Consider the following 13,868-nt stretch of genomic DNA (forward strand, 5'->3'; position numbering starts at 1 on the left):
GCATGAAAATGTATATTCTGCTCAGTGTTTCAGAGTGTGGTGCAGTAATTATGAGGGAGGGTTAAGCACAGGCATACAACAGACCAGACCAAACAGTGAAATGGGGAATTCTGGCTTTTATGATGTATACCACACATCCAGATGTTAACTGCCTCTTTCCTTTGCTGGTCTTGCAGCCCAATGCATATATGACAAATAATGTTAGAACACACACAACATTGTTTTTAAGCAATTGTGGGTATTATAGTATTTGTCCATGAAAGAAACATATCTAGAAATGCTAGGACTTCAGAGATATATGTTCAGTGCTGATAATATATCAACTTTGAGCTTTTAGTGAGTGACCCCATTAGAAGCCAAGCAGGCATGAAGCCAAACTGAGGACAGAAAACAATATTTGAGATAATAATTAATCGGGCATTTTTGAATCCTATGACACAGAACATATATTTGGGAAGACTGGAGATTACCCATGTTAGAGTGTGCATCACCACAAGCACTCTTATCACATTTCAGTGAGCTGTCCATTGCTGTCCTAGAAATACTTTTCTGAATGTTCCTGTACATACAAGTTTCCTTCCCCTGGAACTGGGGACAAAGTTATACTATTTGCTAGAAACCATAGGAGGGGCCATTGCTCTTTGTAGTCAGGGCCTGCTTGCAGGTTTCCCATGGGTAACTGGTTGGCCACTGTGAGAACAGGATGCTGGCCTGATGCAGCAGACTCTTCTTCTGTTCTTAGATCAAGGTTCAAAGATGCAAGGAACTAGCTCTGTAAGTTTCAAATATTTATGTGTGTCAGCTGCTCAATTTTTTTTAAAGTACAGTGCCTTGCAAAAGTAATCAGACTCCCTGACCAATGCTCTCATGTTACTGAATTACAAATGGTACATTGTAATTTCATTCTGTATGATATTTTAGTTTGAAACACTGAAAGTCAAAATCAATTATTGTAATGTGACATTGGTTTTATGTTGGGAAATGTTTGTAAGAAACAAAAAACTGAAACATGTTGCTTGCATAAGTATTCAGCCCCCACACATTAATATTTGGTAGAGCCACCTTTTGCTGCAATAACAGTTTTAAGTCTTTTGGGGTAGTTATGTACCAGCTTTGCACACAGTGTCAGAGGGATTTTGGTCCATTCTTCTTGGCAGATTTGCTCCAGGTCATTCAGGTTGGTTGGGCGTCAGTTGTGGACCACAATTTTCAAAGAGCGCCACAGGTTCTCAATGGGATTGAGATCAGGACTTTGAATGGGCCACTGTTGGACATTCACCTTTGTGTTCTTGAGCCACTCCAGTGTTGCTTTGGCCTTGTGATTGGGATCATTGTCCTGCTGAAAAGTGAATTTCCTCCCAAGTTTCAGTTTTTTAGTGGACTGAAGCAGGTTCTCTTGCAGTATTTCCCTATATTTTGCTCCAACCATTCTTCCTTCAATTTTAACAAGATGCCCAGTCCTTGCTGATGAGAAGCATCCCCACAGCACACATCGCAGCTAGGGCACTCTCATGCTTTCTGGCAAACTCCAGACGTGCTTTCAGATGGTACTTTCTGAGTAATGGCTTCTTTCTTGCCACCCTCCCATACAGGCCAGTGTTATGCAGAGCTCTTGATATGGTTGACTGGTGCACCATTACTCCACTTGCAACCACTGAACTCTGTAGCTCCTTCAAAGTGATTGTTGGCCTCTCTGTGGCTTCTCTCACAAGTCTCCTTGTTCGAGCACTGAGTTTTGAGGGATGGCCTTTTCTTGGCAGTGCCTGTGTGGTGTGATGCAGCTTCCACTTCCTGGTTATTGATCCAACTGTGCTCACTGGGATATCCAAACACTTGGATATTATTTTGTACCCTTTTCCTAATTATGCATTTGTATTACATTATCTCTCACTTCTGTAGAATGCTCTTAGGTCTTCACTTTCCTTCAGATCCACAGCCTGACCAATGATCCTTCAACAGCGGGGTTTATATCCTGACAATGTGACAGCAACTTTAATGGTTCACAGGTCGAGGCCAATGGTAAGCTAACTGTGTCCTCAATAGGGAAATTTCTTTCATCTGTGTAAACTGGGAGCTTCCACAGCACATGGGATGAATACTTATGCAAGCAACATGGTTCAGTTTCTGATGTTTCTTACAAACATTTCCCAACAGAAAACCAATGTCACATTACAATAATTGATTTTGACTTTCAGTGTTTCAAAATAAAATATCATACAGAACGAAATTACAATGTACCATTTGTAATTCAGTAACATGAGAGCATTGGTCAGGGAGTCTGATTACTTTTGCAAGGCACTGTAATAAATTCTGCTGTGATTGGAATTTCTAGATGAGGCTATGCATCTCTTTGAATCCAAGGATCTCATTGTAATTTTCTTTTTCTTAAAAAGCTCTGAATTGAAGCAATCACACCATACAATCCTTACAAAGATGGTGCAGTTTGTAAAGCAAAAACAAAATAAAATAAAATAAAACACCAAATTGAGTTTCTGACATCATGATGTAGTTGGCTTTAGCTTCTGCTAAAAGAAATTTGTAGGAAATATTAGCAATATGCCTGTTATTTGCAAAACAACCCCCCCCAACAACATCTAGTAATAAAGTAGAAGGGACATATGTGTGGCCTCATTTGTAAGAAGGCTGAAGGTATTTCAGTGAGGTCCTAGTTTCCTCCTTGTGGGTTTTCTTTAGCAGATCTTACAAAAAACAACAAAACAACAAAAACTGTGTATGTGTCTTTAGAAATACAATATAGGTTGAGCATTAAGTATTCAAATGAGTAGCCTCTCTCTCTCTCTCTCTCTCTCTCTCTCTCTCACACACACACACACACACACACACACACACACACACACACACACACTCACACTCACTCACTCATGTATAAACACCATAAAATCATCCCCGGTGACCTGATGACATCAGTGAAAATATCAAATGACTCTCTGAATCCATCTCAATGGCTTTTTCTAATTTTCCAGTATAGTTCATGTTTAAATGTAGCATAGGTGATGACAATGTAACTATAATAGAGGTGACAGCAGACTACTCTACCAATTAGGTGGATAAGGTAGTTGTCTGTCGTATGGGCTAAGTATGTGTGATCAATAATTCCTGATCCAAGCCCTGGAGTGATACTGATGATCCATGTCTGACCTGCTGCCTTTTGGAGAGTGCCTTGCCCATTTTGGAATAGTATGACACCATGAAAGCCAACAGAGGACTCAAACATTCTCCGAATGGGACTGGAACAGAATGCAAAACAATAGGGCTCCCCCATTTCAGGAATCATGGAGTAAGCTTCCATTCATTCACTGAATTTGGCCTGACCTGAGACACATAGGATGAAAACCAATATTCATGTGATTGCTCTATATGTGAATTATGGAAAAAGGAGTGCAGTAATAGGGGAAACATCAGCTTATGACTAACATAGCAGTGAAGACTGCCAAAAGCTGAAGAGGTTTTCAAGGAGACACGAGAGTTTGTAACATAAATTAGCTTACATGCTGAACATTAATCATGAAGAGCTAATGTAATACAAGGTGAGAAGATGGGAAATCTTACGTAAATGAAGAATGTGCCATATATATTTGGTAATTTGTGATCATATGGAAACCAAATTGTGCTGTGGTCTGTTTTCCCTGACACCCCCCCTCAACATTGCTACTGTTAGTAAAGATATTGCACATGTGGACATGACAAAGGAGAAAGAATTTTTTTTAAAAAGGAAGGGAAGATTGACTGACGTACTTCAGGAGAAGGCCAGACCCTGGAGAGACCCTGCAGTGGAGTACTTGCTAGAGTCCACAAAAGACTGGTCTGATAAAAGACAACAACAAGGAATAAGAAAGAAAAGAAAGAGAAAGGCTGGTATTAGTAAGCTGAAATATCACTCATTTTAAGCAAACACTCAGACCATGCTTTTAATGACACCGCATCTCAGTTCAACAGGGCACTTTTAAGAGCAGGCTATTTTGCCAAGCAAGGGAATGAGGGTGATTATCAGCAACACAAAGAATGTATAGGCCTTACACCATATTGTAGACCCTCAAGGTCCATCACCCTTTTGACAAGATACCCCCCCAAAATGATATGAAACAATAATGTGCCCAGATTGGCCTACCTTGGAGGCTATTCCCATTGGTGCTGGTACAGGTGGGGGGAGGGGAAGTCTGTGGTCTAACAACAGGGGCAAAAGCACTCTTCTGTTTCACTGCTGAGACCATGTTGGCTGGTGAGAAGGAGAAGATCCCAGAGGAGCTGCTACAGTTAGAAGGGAGACTAGTGGAGGAGGCCATTGTTGGGCTGGATGGCACGACTAGAGTAAAACAAGAACAAAGAGGATATATTTTTACCAAGGCTTCAAATGGAAATTCAAAGAGGCCTGAGTTCTGCGGGCACCACCAAGAGTTGTTTAGCAGATGCCCTGAGCTCTTGGTTCTTTTGCTGTCTGTACATCTGAATGTCCCTTTTCTTGCTGTAGGCTTCTGATATTTCCTTATGGGAAAGGTAAAGCCAGAACCCCAGCTCACATGGGAAGGAGATCACAACATGGCTCATTCCCATTCCATCATTGCCTCAGGAAGAAGCTGTCTTGTGGAGTCCTCCTACGGGAACTGATCTAGGGCTTCTGGGGTGCAAGAGGCAACAGTACTGCAGTGTTTACAATTCTGTGAAGTAACATCAGAAGGGTCCTGAAAGGCATTCCATCAACACTAATGGCTTTCTCATAGTCTTCAAGTGTCCTAGGGATATCTCATTAAAAATGGTAGAAACTCTTGCCTCTGTACTGTTTTCCTAAAAAGAGTCAAGTTCTGAAAACTGAAAATTTGCATTCTACTTCAGACAACACTGGCACAAGATATTGTGTTGTCCCAGGTGGCTACACAATTCAATCCAAGAGGCAAAATCCCAGGATCCTTTGCAGTGTCACAGAGAATGTTGGGGAGCAGTTTTCAAATTGTGTGTAACAGCATATATTCCAAAAGTGGCAGCTTTGCATCCTCTACAACTTTAGATATGACACCCCTAAAAGTAAAAATTCTGCCCCATTGTGTAAGCTAAACAAACTTGTTAAGGTTTCTTTTATTCCCCATCCCCCAATTTTTTTTTATTTTTGTTCTTCTGCTGCTGCAACTGAATCTCGGTAAGCATATGTTTTTGTGTGTTAGGAGGAAGCCTTTAAAGAAAGAGGCCAAGCCCTAAAACTCTTGGTTTTTTAATCTGAAAATGTTAGTGTTAAATGATAGTTAAAACATTTACAATATTATTTAGTATCCAATAAATTTCATGACTCAGACTGCAGTCCTATGAGTAAATATGTGCACCCTCACTTGGAATTAAATTTCACTGAACTTGGTGTGATTTACTTCTAAGAAAACATTTATTTATTTATTTATTCTATTTCTATGCCGCCTTTTGGCCAAAACATGTACAGGTTTGGGCTGCAAAGCTGCAATCCTATGCAGGCTTAATTATGAGTAAGCTCTATTAAAACTTACATTTGAATAAACACACATAGGATCTGGCCGAAACACTTTTTTTTCCAGCCATTTTTTGTAGGTCATGAAAAATAAAGAAAAAATGTGTGTTTTTTCTTCATTTTGTCATCTTGCCGGCATAGTCACGAGATTTTGGGAGGGGGGATTACAAATAGTTTAGAATCATTGTCCAGCATCAGTGCATCGTGGATGAGGTGGGGTAGAGAGCTCCATGATAATACTCGCATGCATGCAGCTATCTGCTTTGTTCCAGTTCATGGATCAGGACAATGGTTCCAGTCAGCAACTGAGGCCAACCTGGCACTGGCACTTACAGCTTTTAACTGATAGTTTGAAATTTCTAAGACCTGCTTCACACATCACATTAAACCATAACTAGAAACAAACAATGGTTTAATGTTAATGCAGAATGTGCTTTTCACTGCACTCAACCCCTGCTCTTCTTGAGCCACCAGAAAATAAATTAGTCCGGCTTGTCATGACATCTGAACCTTGCTCATGGTCTGTTTTTCTCCAAACAAACCACAAGCGGTAACCAAGGTTTGGGGAAAACAAACCATGAGCCTAGGTTTGGATGTCACAACAAGCCAGACTCTAGCTTGTTTCCTGGTGGTACAGGAACACCAGGAATGTGGGAGGAGTGAATCAAGAACTTTTCAACATGTTCACATTAGACCATAGTTTTTTTTTAACTATGGTTTAATATGATGTGAAAACTGGCCCAAAGTAGCTTTATTAACTATGGCAGATAAATCGTTTGATTTTGAAAGGCAGATAAACTTATTTTTTTAACCCAGTTGGTGTCTTATATAGAAGCAATTAATGTTTTTGGTGGATGTACTCATCATCTAGGTAGCTTTCTTTACTTAAAAATAGTGCTAATTTGCTTATGAAGGATTGAATTGTGTTACTATGAAAAAAAGAAGACCCTGGTTAGCTAGCCAAATTATATTCTTTTCCACCTTGTTTAGAAGCTGTTTATGTTCAGGAGTGGCTTATTAATAATTAAATGGTAGGGGAATGAAAATTCAAATCAGCTGAGCTTTAGATTATTATTTTATTTGCATTTTTGTAGATAAAAATCACCCTCTTGGAATCTCTGTGGAGGAAATTGATATCATATTTTGTGAAAACTGAGGAAATCAATTAATGGAAATTAAATGCTCAAAGTTTCACAGTATGACAGATACAATCTTGGTCTGGAGTCACTCAGTACCTGCAAGCACTTGTTAAGGCAGAGCAATCAAAGCACCTAAATTGAATTGCTACTATACAGCAATTAGTTTATTGATTTAATTAAGGATGCCACCTTTCTAATTCTCAGGTCATGATTGAAACATTTTCTGATTGAACGTATTTGCCATTAATGTGATAGCAGGACCCACCAAGAAAAACCTCCCAAAGATAATGATGACGATGATAATATGAAAAGTAATATAAAGACATTATTTAATAGGAAGAAACTTTTCAGAAGACAAATCAGTCTATGATTATGAAATAGTGTATTGCCAAAATGTTTTTCATGGATCAAATAATAGGGGTTAAACCAATAAATCATCATAGATTGTTATTTCATACTGAAAAATTCTCTCCCATAAATCCAGTGTAATAGTTTAGAGAGTCTAATTATTATCAATTGTTATTATATTGCTATCAGAATTAAAATTAATTCCTGAAGGAGAATCGTGAGGTGCAACATGACTATCATGTAGGTCTATCTTTTTCTTTTTCTTTTTTCTTTTTAATTCAAGGACCCTAAAGGCCAACTTCCTTTTTTAAATATAAATGTGGTATCAGGGCAAAACTACATGTTACATTAGTCATGAGGTAGCAACCATATCAGGGGATTTGTCACATTTAATAGTAGGTGAGGTGGCGACTATTTTTATTAGCACAACAGTGTCTGGAGAAGAGAGGCTTAACACTTTCCTCCCCTGCTATAATGCTAATGAAAACACTCTCCACAGTAATTAGAAAAAAAAACTCCAATGGAATCCTCCTCCTCCCCCCACCAATTGCTGTGGAAAGGAAGGGATTTTTGTTGGGATTGCAGCATGGATGAAAGGATCGTTCATTCCTCCCCCAAGTGCCCTAGTCCTGGTGAAAATCAAGGGCCACCTCACAAGTAGTATGAACATTTTTATATCCCTTGACAGGGTTGTTATTTGGCCTGATGGGCGAGATTTTTATCTCCCCCCCACCCCATGAGCTACCTTTGACAGGTGGGAGGGATCACCTACCACTCAGTTATCTTGTATCATCATGATGCCAGGTGATTGATACCTGTCAAAGGGCAATGCCTTGCACACTACTTCCCAAAAGCCCAACAATTAGCTGGTTGTCGGATGTTTGGGAAGCACTGCACCAAGTGCTTTTTGATCCCTGTGCTCAGTGCTTCCCAAGTGCAAAGCACAGGGCTTACAAAGTGCTTTGTGCAGTGCTTCCCAAATGCCTAAAAATCAGAAGGTTGGCATACCTGCAAAGCCCCTTTCGAACAAGCCTATACCTGACATATCTGAAGTTCAAAGGGTATCCAGGACATAGAAAGGATTGCAAGGAATCATCCAGATAAATGACACTTTACTGTGGGTGGTATTCAAGTTGTCCCTTCCCCTGCACACACCCCACATCCACCCTAAATCTACATTGTAAGGTTGAGGAAACCTCTAGAACAGATTTAGGGGGCATGCTGGGGGAGGAGAGGGGGGGAAATCCTTGCGCTAATGGGATCCTGACTTAGCAAGACATTGGATGCAACCTTGCATAAATATATAAGCCAAAGAGGCTGCTTCCACTAGCAAATAACAGCAAAAATGAAACAAACTGTTAGCCATATTGATGTCTTCAAAGAGCTTTAAGTGCTTTAAAGTACAATCTATGCACATTTCCCCAGAAGTAAGTCTCACAGTGGTCTATCCTCTATTAAGCTTATTCCCAGATAAGTGTGCATAGGATTGGTGCCTTAAAGTATAATTCAAAGCATGTTTACTATATAATGCTGTATTTTAAGTTTTACTAGAATTTGTTCTCAATATCTTCTTTTCTTTGTGAGTCGCTCAGAGTGACTATATAAATTCTGTTCACATTTACAATGAGAATTCAATTTACTCCCTGGCAAGTGTGTGTAGGAATTTGGCCTTAGGGTCACGACAAAGGGCCAGGCCACTGGAGAGGAGGCTGGTCCATTTGGACAAATCAGAATGCTGCCCCACCAATCTCAGCCTGCCCTCATCCAGCTTCCACATTCTTGTCTTCTTTCTTACAACCAGTCCAGGGAATGACTACACCTATCACTGGCTCTAGCTTCAACTACTGTTGATCTTCTGCCTTCTAACATACAAAATTTCAATAGGCACCAGCCATGACTGCCATTCAGATAACTATTCAATATAAATTGTGTAAGAATACATACTGGCATAGGGAGAGTTGGCAGCAGACCCATTCAAGAAGGTTGGAGATCCCCCTAAATTGGACATTCCAGCATTTCCGTAGCCATTCATGCTTGTCGTGACGGAGTTGTAATTTGTCTGCTGAGGGGTAGTGCTTGGCACATAACCATGAGGTGACACACTGCTTGAGTTGCGAGTAAAACCTTTTGCAAAAAAAAAGGGGGGGGGAGGCACAACATCAGTTTTTTGAGAAAGAGAACTACCCAGTTTCAAAACATCCCACACCAAACTGGTCAGTAAAAGTGCAATTCTGGAAGAAGAGTGAGGGAGTGGAGGTCACTTGCTTTAACAAGTTCAGTTTACAAATAGTTTATAAAGCACTGAGAACTTTTAAATAAGTGCGAGCATTTGGGGTCATAGATAGCAGAAAAAAATGTAAATGTACTGCCTTCAAGTCGATTCTGACTTATGGCGACCCTATGAATAGGGTTTTCATGAGGCTGAGAGGCAGTGACTGGCCCAAGGTCACCCAGTGAGCTTCCTGGCTATGTGGGGATTTGAACCCTGGTCTCCCAGGTCATAGTCCAACACCTTAACCACTACACCACACTGGCTCTCTAGATAGCAGAAGTTGTTGCAAATAGCTAACCTGCTGTCCTGATGGATTCTATCATAACATTCTGTAAAAAGTTCTTAGCCCTGCATTTAACAGCCTGTTAACCATTTCTGACCAATTCATTGAGAAAGGGATTTTAAGGCTGAAACCCTAACCCCTTTGATAATTATGGCTTGGGGGGTTAGTATGCAGTGCAATTGCCGCTCTACTGGCCTCAGTGCAACAACTCCAAAACACACACACACCCTCCACCTTCCACCCTGGCTGGTAGGGCTTTGGATGTGATGGTGCATCTGCCACTCTGCACCTCCCCGGCCACTAGCTAGGATTGCTCTGCCCAGGAAACATGCTCAGTTCTTGCTTGTTAAAAACAGAGACTGATTAAATCATGTCTAAAAATGTCAACACTGAGGAATAACTGCTTACATGGCTTCAGATACTTTCATGGGGCCTAACCTCTTGAGCACAAGTCTTCAGTGTGGTGCCCATGGGCACAATGACATCTTTGAAGTCTTTCCCTGATGTCCACAAAACCTCTGAACTCTCCCACTCACTGTCTCCTTGATCATGAGTTGCTGAGAGTGGTACCTTTTTCTCCCTTGAAAAGTATATAGAGCTGGAAGAGGAAGTTGGAAGAGTAACTTTTTCCTCTTTCAGCTCTATGTTTCAGGGCTGAGATTGGAGGCTTGATCCAATGGCTGGATCCACCTTTCATTCAGATCACTTCAAAAAACAAAGTGTATGCACACACACATTCTTTGTGTGTGTGTGTGTGATTGATCCAGGTGAAGGGGAAGATAAATGACCACAGCCTGGCACTCATAGCAGTTACTCAAAAATCCAAATGTGCCCACAGGCCTATAAAGATTTGTGACCCCTGCTATAGAGAATGTTAAGTTAATGGAAACAAATATAATCTTTACAGAAAGCTATCTATCACTGTTGTTGGACTGCCTTCAAGTCGATCCTGACTTATGGCGACCTTATGGATAGGGTTTTCATGGTAAGCAGTTTCCAGAGGTGGTATACCATTGCCTTCCTCTGAGGCTGAGAGGCAATGACTGGCCCAAGGTCACCCAGTGAGCTTCATGGCTGTGTGTGGATTTGAACCCTGGTCTCCCAGGTCATAGTCCAACACCTTAACCACTACACCACATGGGTGTAATTGTAAAAATAAGGGATACTAATAGATCTCAGGCGGCGGGAGGCCTTGGCTATCCAAATCTGAAACTTTATTATGAAGCTTTCCAGCTGAAATATCTAATCCACAGAACAGGGTATTCCATGGCTTCAAGCTGAAGTCCCAGCTTCACAACCACCAGCCAATGCCCTTCCCTTTTAAAGCTGTTGTGGTAATATATCCACGGAGTCACCAATCTGTTCTGGAAAACAACATTGCTAGTTTGGAAACACTGAGCTGACACTTTAGCACCTAAACCCTCTCCCCTTATTCCAGTATTAGACCACCCTGAATTTGCTCACCAAGATAAATATGCTCAATTTGGCCAATGGACCTCTAAAAGTCTTCATTTAGTACACAACTTTATAGTTAGACTCCAACCTATCATGCAGGCCTCTTTGAGACAGAAGCTTGGAAATATTGGCTCTAACTGGTTCCAAATGGCGCAAATTCTTACATTCATTAGAAAGCTAGCCCGGAGGGTACAGGGTTTATACTCTTTGACTGTATATGAACATCTTTGTTATCAGTCTAATCAAAACCTGAAAGGGACGACAGCTACAATATACAAGCTTTTAACTGACAAGACTATGGGAAATTCATTAGCGCTCAAAGAAACATGGGAAAGAGTCATTCAAGAAACAATGTGGAATAAGATATGGGCTAAACCACCCCTTAAGACAGTATCTGCAAAAATCCAGGAAGTAACTTTAAAAAATTTTTTTAGATGGCATTGGACTCCATTGCATTTTTACCATGTCAATAAGCTGATATCACCAAAATGTTGGAGGGGATGTGATGCACTAGGATCTTTTAAACATATGTGGTGGGATTGTGCTCCAATCCGAACTTTCTGGAACTCAGTCTTTAACATAGCTTCTTTTATAATGGGACAGACTCTCATACCTGGTCCAGTGGTGTCGTTGCTTTTTATGGAACATGATGGTAACCTTCATACAGTTCATAAGGAACTGCTAGCCTTTGTACTATCAGCAGCACGATTAGTAATATCAGCAAAATGGAAAAATGGTTTGGAACTCTCTACTCATTACTGGCTAAGCAAGATCTGGGAGTTAGCCTTGGCAGAATGCTTCACACAACACAGCAGAGTGATTCAAGGTCTATCTAAGAAAGACAAGCTCGATGGGGTATTGTTTTCCTTTCTGAGTTATGTGAACATTCATTATTCTGTGCTATCCCCACCTGTAACACAAGTGTCTTTGTGGAGGGGTTATGTCCATTTGCCGCCCTGGGCTCCTGCTGGGAGGAAGGGTGGGATATAAATCAAATAAATAAATAAATAAATAAACTTATACAGTACCCTCATAGACTGCTCACTCTAAGTTTCTATTTTTCACCTCTCAGTTTTTATTATCCTTCTCACAAATTGGGACTACTAAAGGGTTTTAACTATGTAACATGTTCTTTGCCAGGCCCCCTCCTTGCTGTGTTTTCGACGGGCCTTGAAGACCTGGCTCTTTAACCAGGCATGGCTGGCAGATTGCAGTTCTAGGGGGGTTTAATTTTTTTAATTTTTTAATGTTCTCTGTTTATGTTTTTATATGGTATATATTTGTGTTTTGTTGTACGTCACCCAGAGTGGCAGATTAATCTCTGCCAGATGGGCGTCTAACAAATCTAATAAATAAATAAATAAAATAAATACAATGTACTCCATTCTTGTTTATTCTTCACTCTGGATCCTATGTTTAGGTGTTCCAGATGTTATTGTTTTGGCTTTATAAAATTTAATAAAATAGATTTTTTTAACAGGGATACTACTTGCAGATGTTTATATAAGTGTTGACACTAATGTAAGGCACAGGCAATAGATATTGTGGAGATGCAGTGGTCTATTTCTGCAGGGCATCTTCTCAACTCCAACCTGGTGCCCTCCAGGTGTTGCTGGAATACAATTCCCATCAGTTCCAGCTAGCATGACTGTTGGCATGCTCAGTGAAAGAAATGTGCATGATGCCTTTTATTAATTCATATACAGTCTCTTAATTTCTTTGGTTACCATTTCAAAAACATCCTCTCAATTTTTGCTGATGATAAAAAATGTTTCTTCTTCAGCTTACCCTGATTAGTGGCCTGTGAGGATTCTGAGACATTGACTGCTAACTGACCACTAAATGAATTCACACCCATCATTCCTGCATGGACTGACGTGTTGGCGAGTGCTGGGAGTTGGTTATGATTGCGAGGGACGCTGTAGAGTGCTTCTGCTATATCAGCTGCTCTTTTCAGGATTATTTCCTGGGGGAAAGAGTTGAGAGATGTAAGGAAGTAATTAAGAGGCAATTCACAGACCAGTTAACGAGCCTACACCACTGTAAGTTGTCATTCAATGTATCACCCTCAGAACAGTGCAATAAGATTGGATTGACCTGAGTGCTGAACAAGTTCAAGGTTAAACTCGAAGCGGATACAGCTGATAGTGAACCTGTGGTTTTGTGTGGTTATGATGATCCCACCCAGACCCAGGTTTAACAAGTTGCACAAGCCATCACTTCTAACTTTGGGTCTGTCGCCATGAAATGGGAACAATGAACTACCAAACAAGACTGCTCCAAGACCAAAGATGTGCACTGCGAAGTATTACATATGTATTTACATTGTTAGAGCACATACTTGGCATGAAAAAGGTTCCAGGTTCAATCTCTGACATCTCCAGATGAGGCTGGGAGAGAGACCCTTGTCTGAAACTCTGGACAGTCACTGCCAGTCAGTGTAGACAGTACTGAGCTAGATGGACCAATGGATGGTCTGATTCAGTATGAGGCAGCTTCTCATGTTCCCATTCTTATTAACCATAATAAATAACAAAATTACATGTGTTGGGAAAAAGTATATTTTTCTGTCCATCCACAGTTTCTAGTGAGCAAAGATGTATGTTATGGAAAACAAAGCACCAGAGTAAGTGTGGTTTTCGTAAACTAAAGCAATTTTAGATAAGTATACTGATGTTATTATGTTTTTTTATTAGGATCAGCATATCTGGACCAATTCCCGTGTTATTTTATTACAAGTAGTTTCATATGCATCCATGCACAAATGAGTCATTTGAATGTATTATGAGACACACATGTTTAATGACCAGTATATAAAGACTATTTTATACAAAAATCAGAATTCCACTATAAAAAAAGCAACAAGTTTTTATTAGGACAGCA

At 40.3% G+C, this 13,868-nt stretch overlaps 1 protein-coding gene across 6 annotated transcripts in view; it reads right to left on the bottom strand.

Annotated features, from left to right (window-relative positions):
• Positions 1–13,868, bottom strand: part of EBF1 (EBF transcription factor 1) — a 502,532-nt gene that overhangs the window by 12,288 nt on the left and 476,376 nt on the right. For 4 of the 6 annotated variants that reach the window (XM_061617502.1, XM_061617501.1, XM_061617499.1 and 1 more), the window contains exons 13-16: positions 12,774–12,951; positions 8,920–9,099; positions 4,130–4,324; positions 3,757–3,825 (exon numbers count right to left, since the gene is read on the bottom strand). In XM_061617502.1, the coding sequence (XP_061473486.1) occupies positions 3,758–3,825; positions 4,130–4,324; positions 8,920–9,099; positions 12,774–12,951 (621 nt within the window). In that variant the 3' untranslated portion in view covers position 3,757. The remainder of the gene's footprint in view (positions 1–3,756; positions 3,826–4,129; positions 4,325–8,919; positions 9,100–12,773; positions 12,952–13,868) is intronic. The other 2 variants (XM_061617503.1, XM_061617505.1) reach the window with 2 other exon arrangements.

This window comes from Rhineura floridana, chromosome 3 (genome assembly GCF_030035675.1).
Source record: "Rhineura floridana isolate rRhiFlo1 chromosome 3, rRhiFlo1.hap2, whole genome shotgun sequence".
NCBI lineage: Eukaryota > Metazoa > Chordata > Lepidosauria > Squamata > Rhineuridae > Rhineura > Rhineura floridana.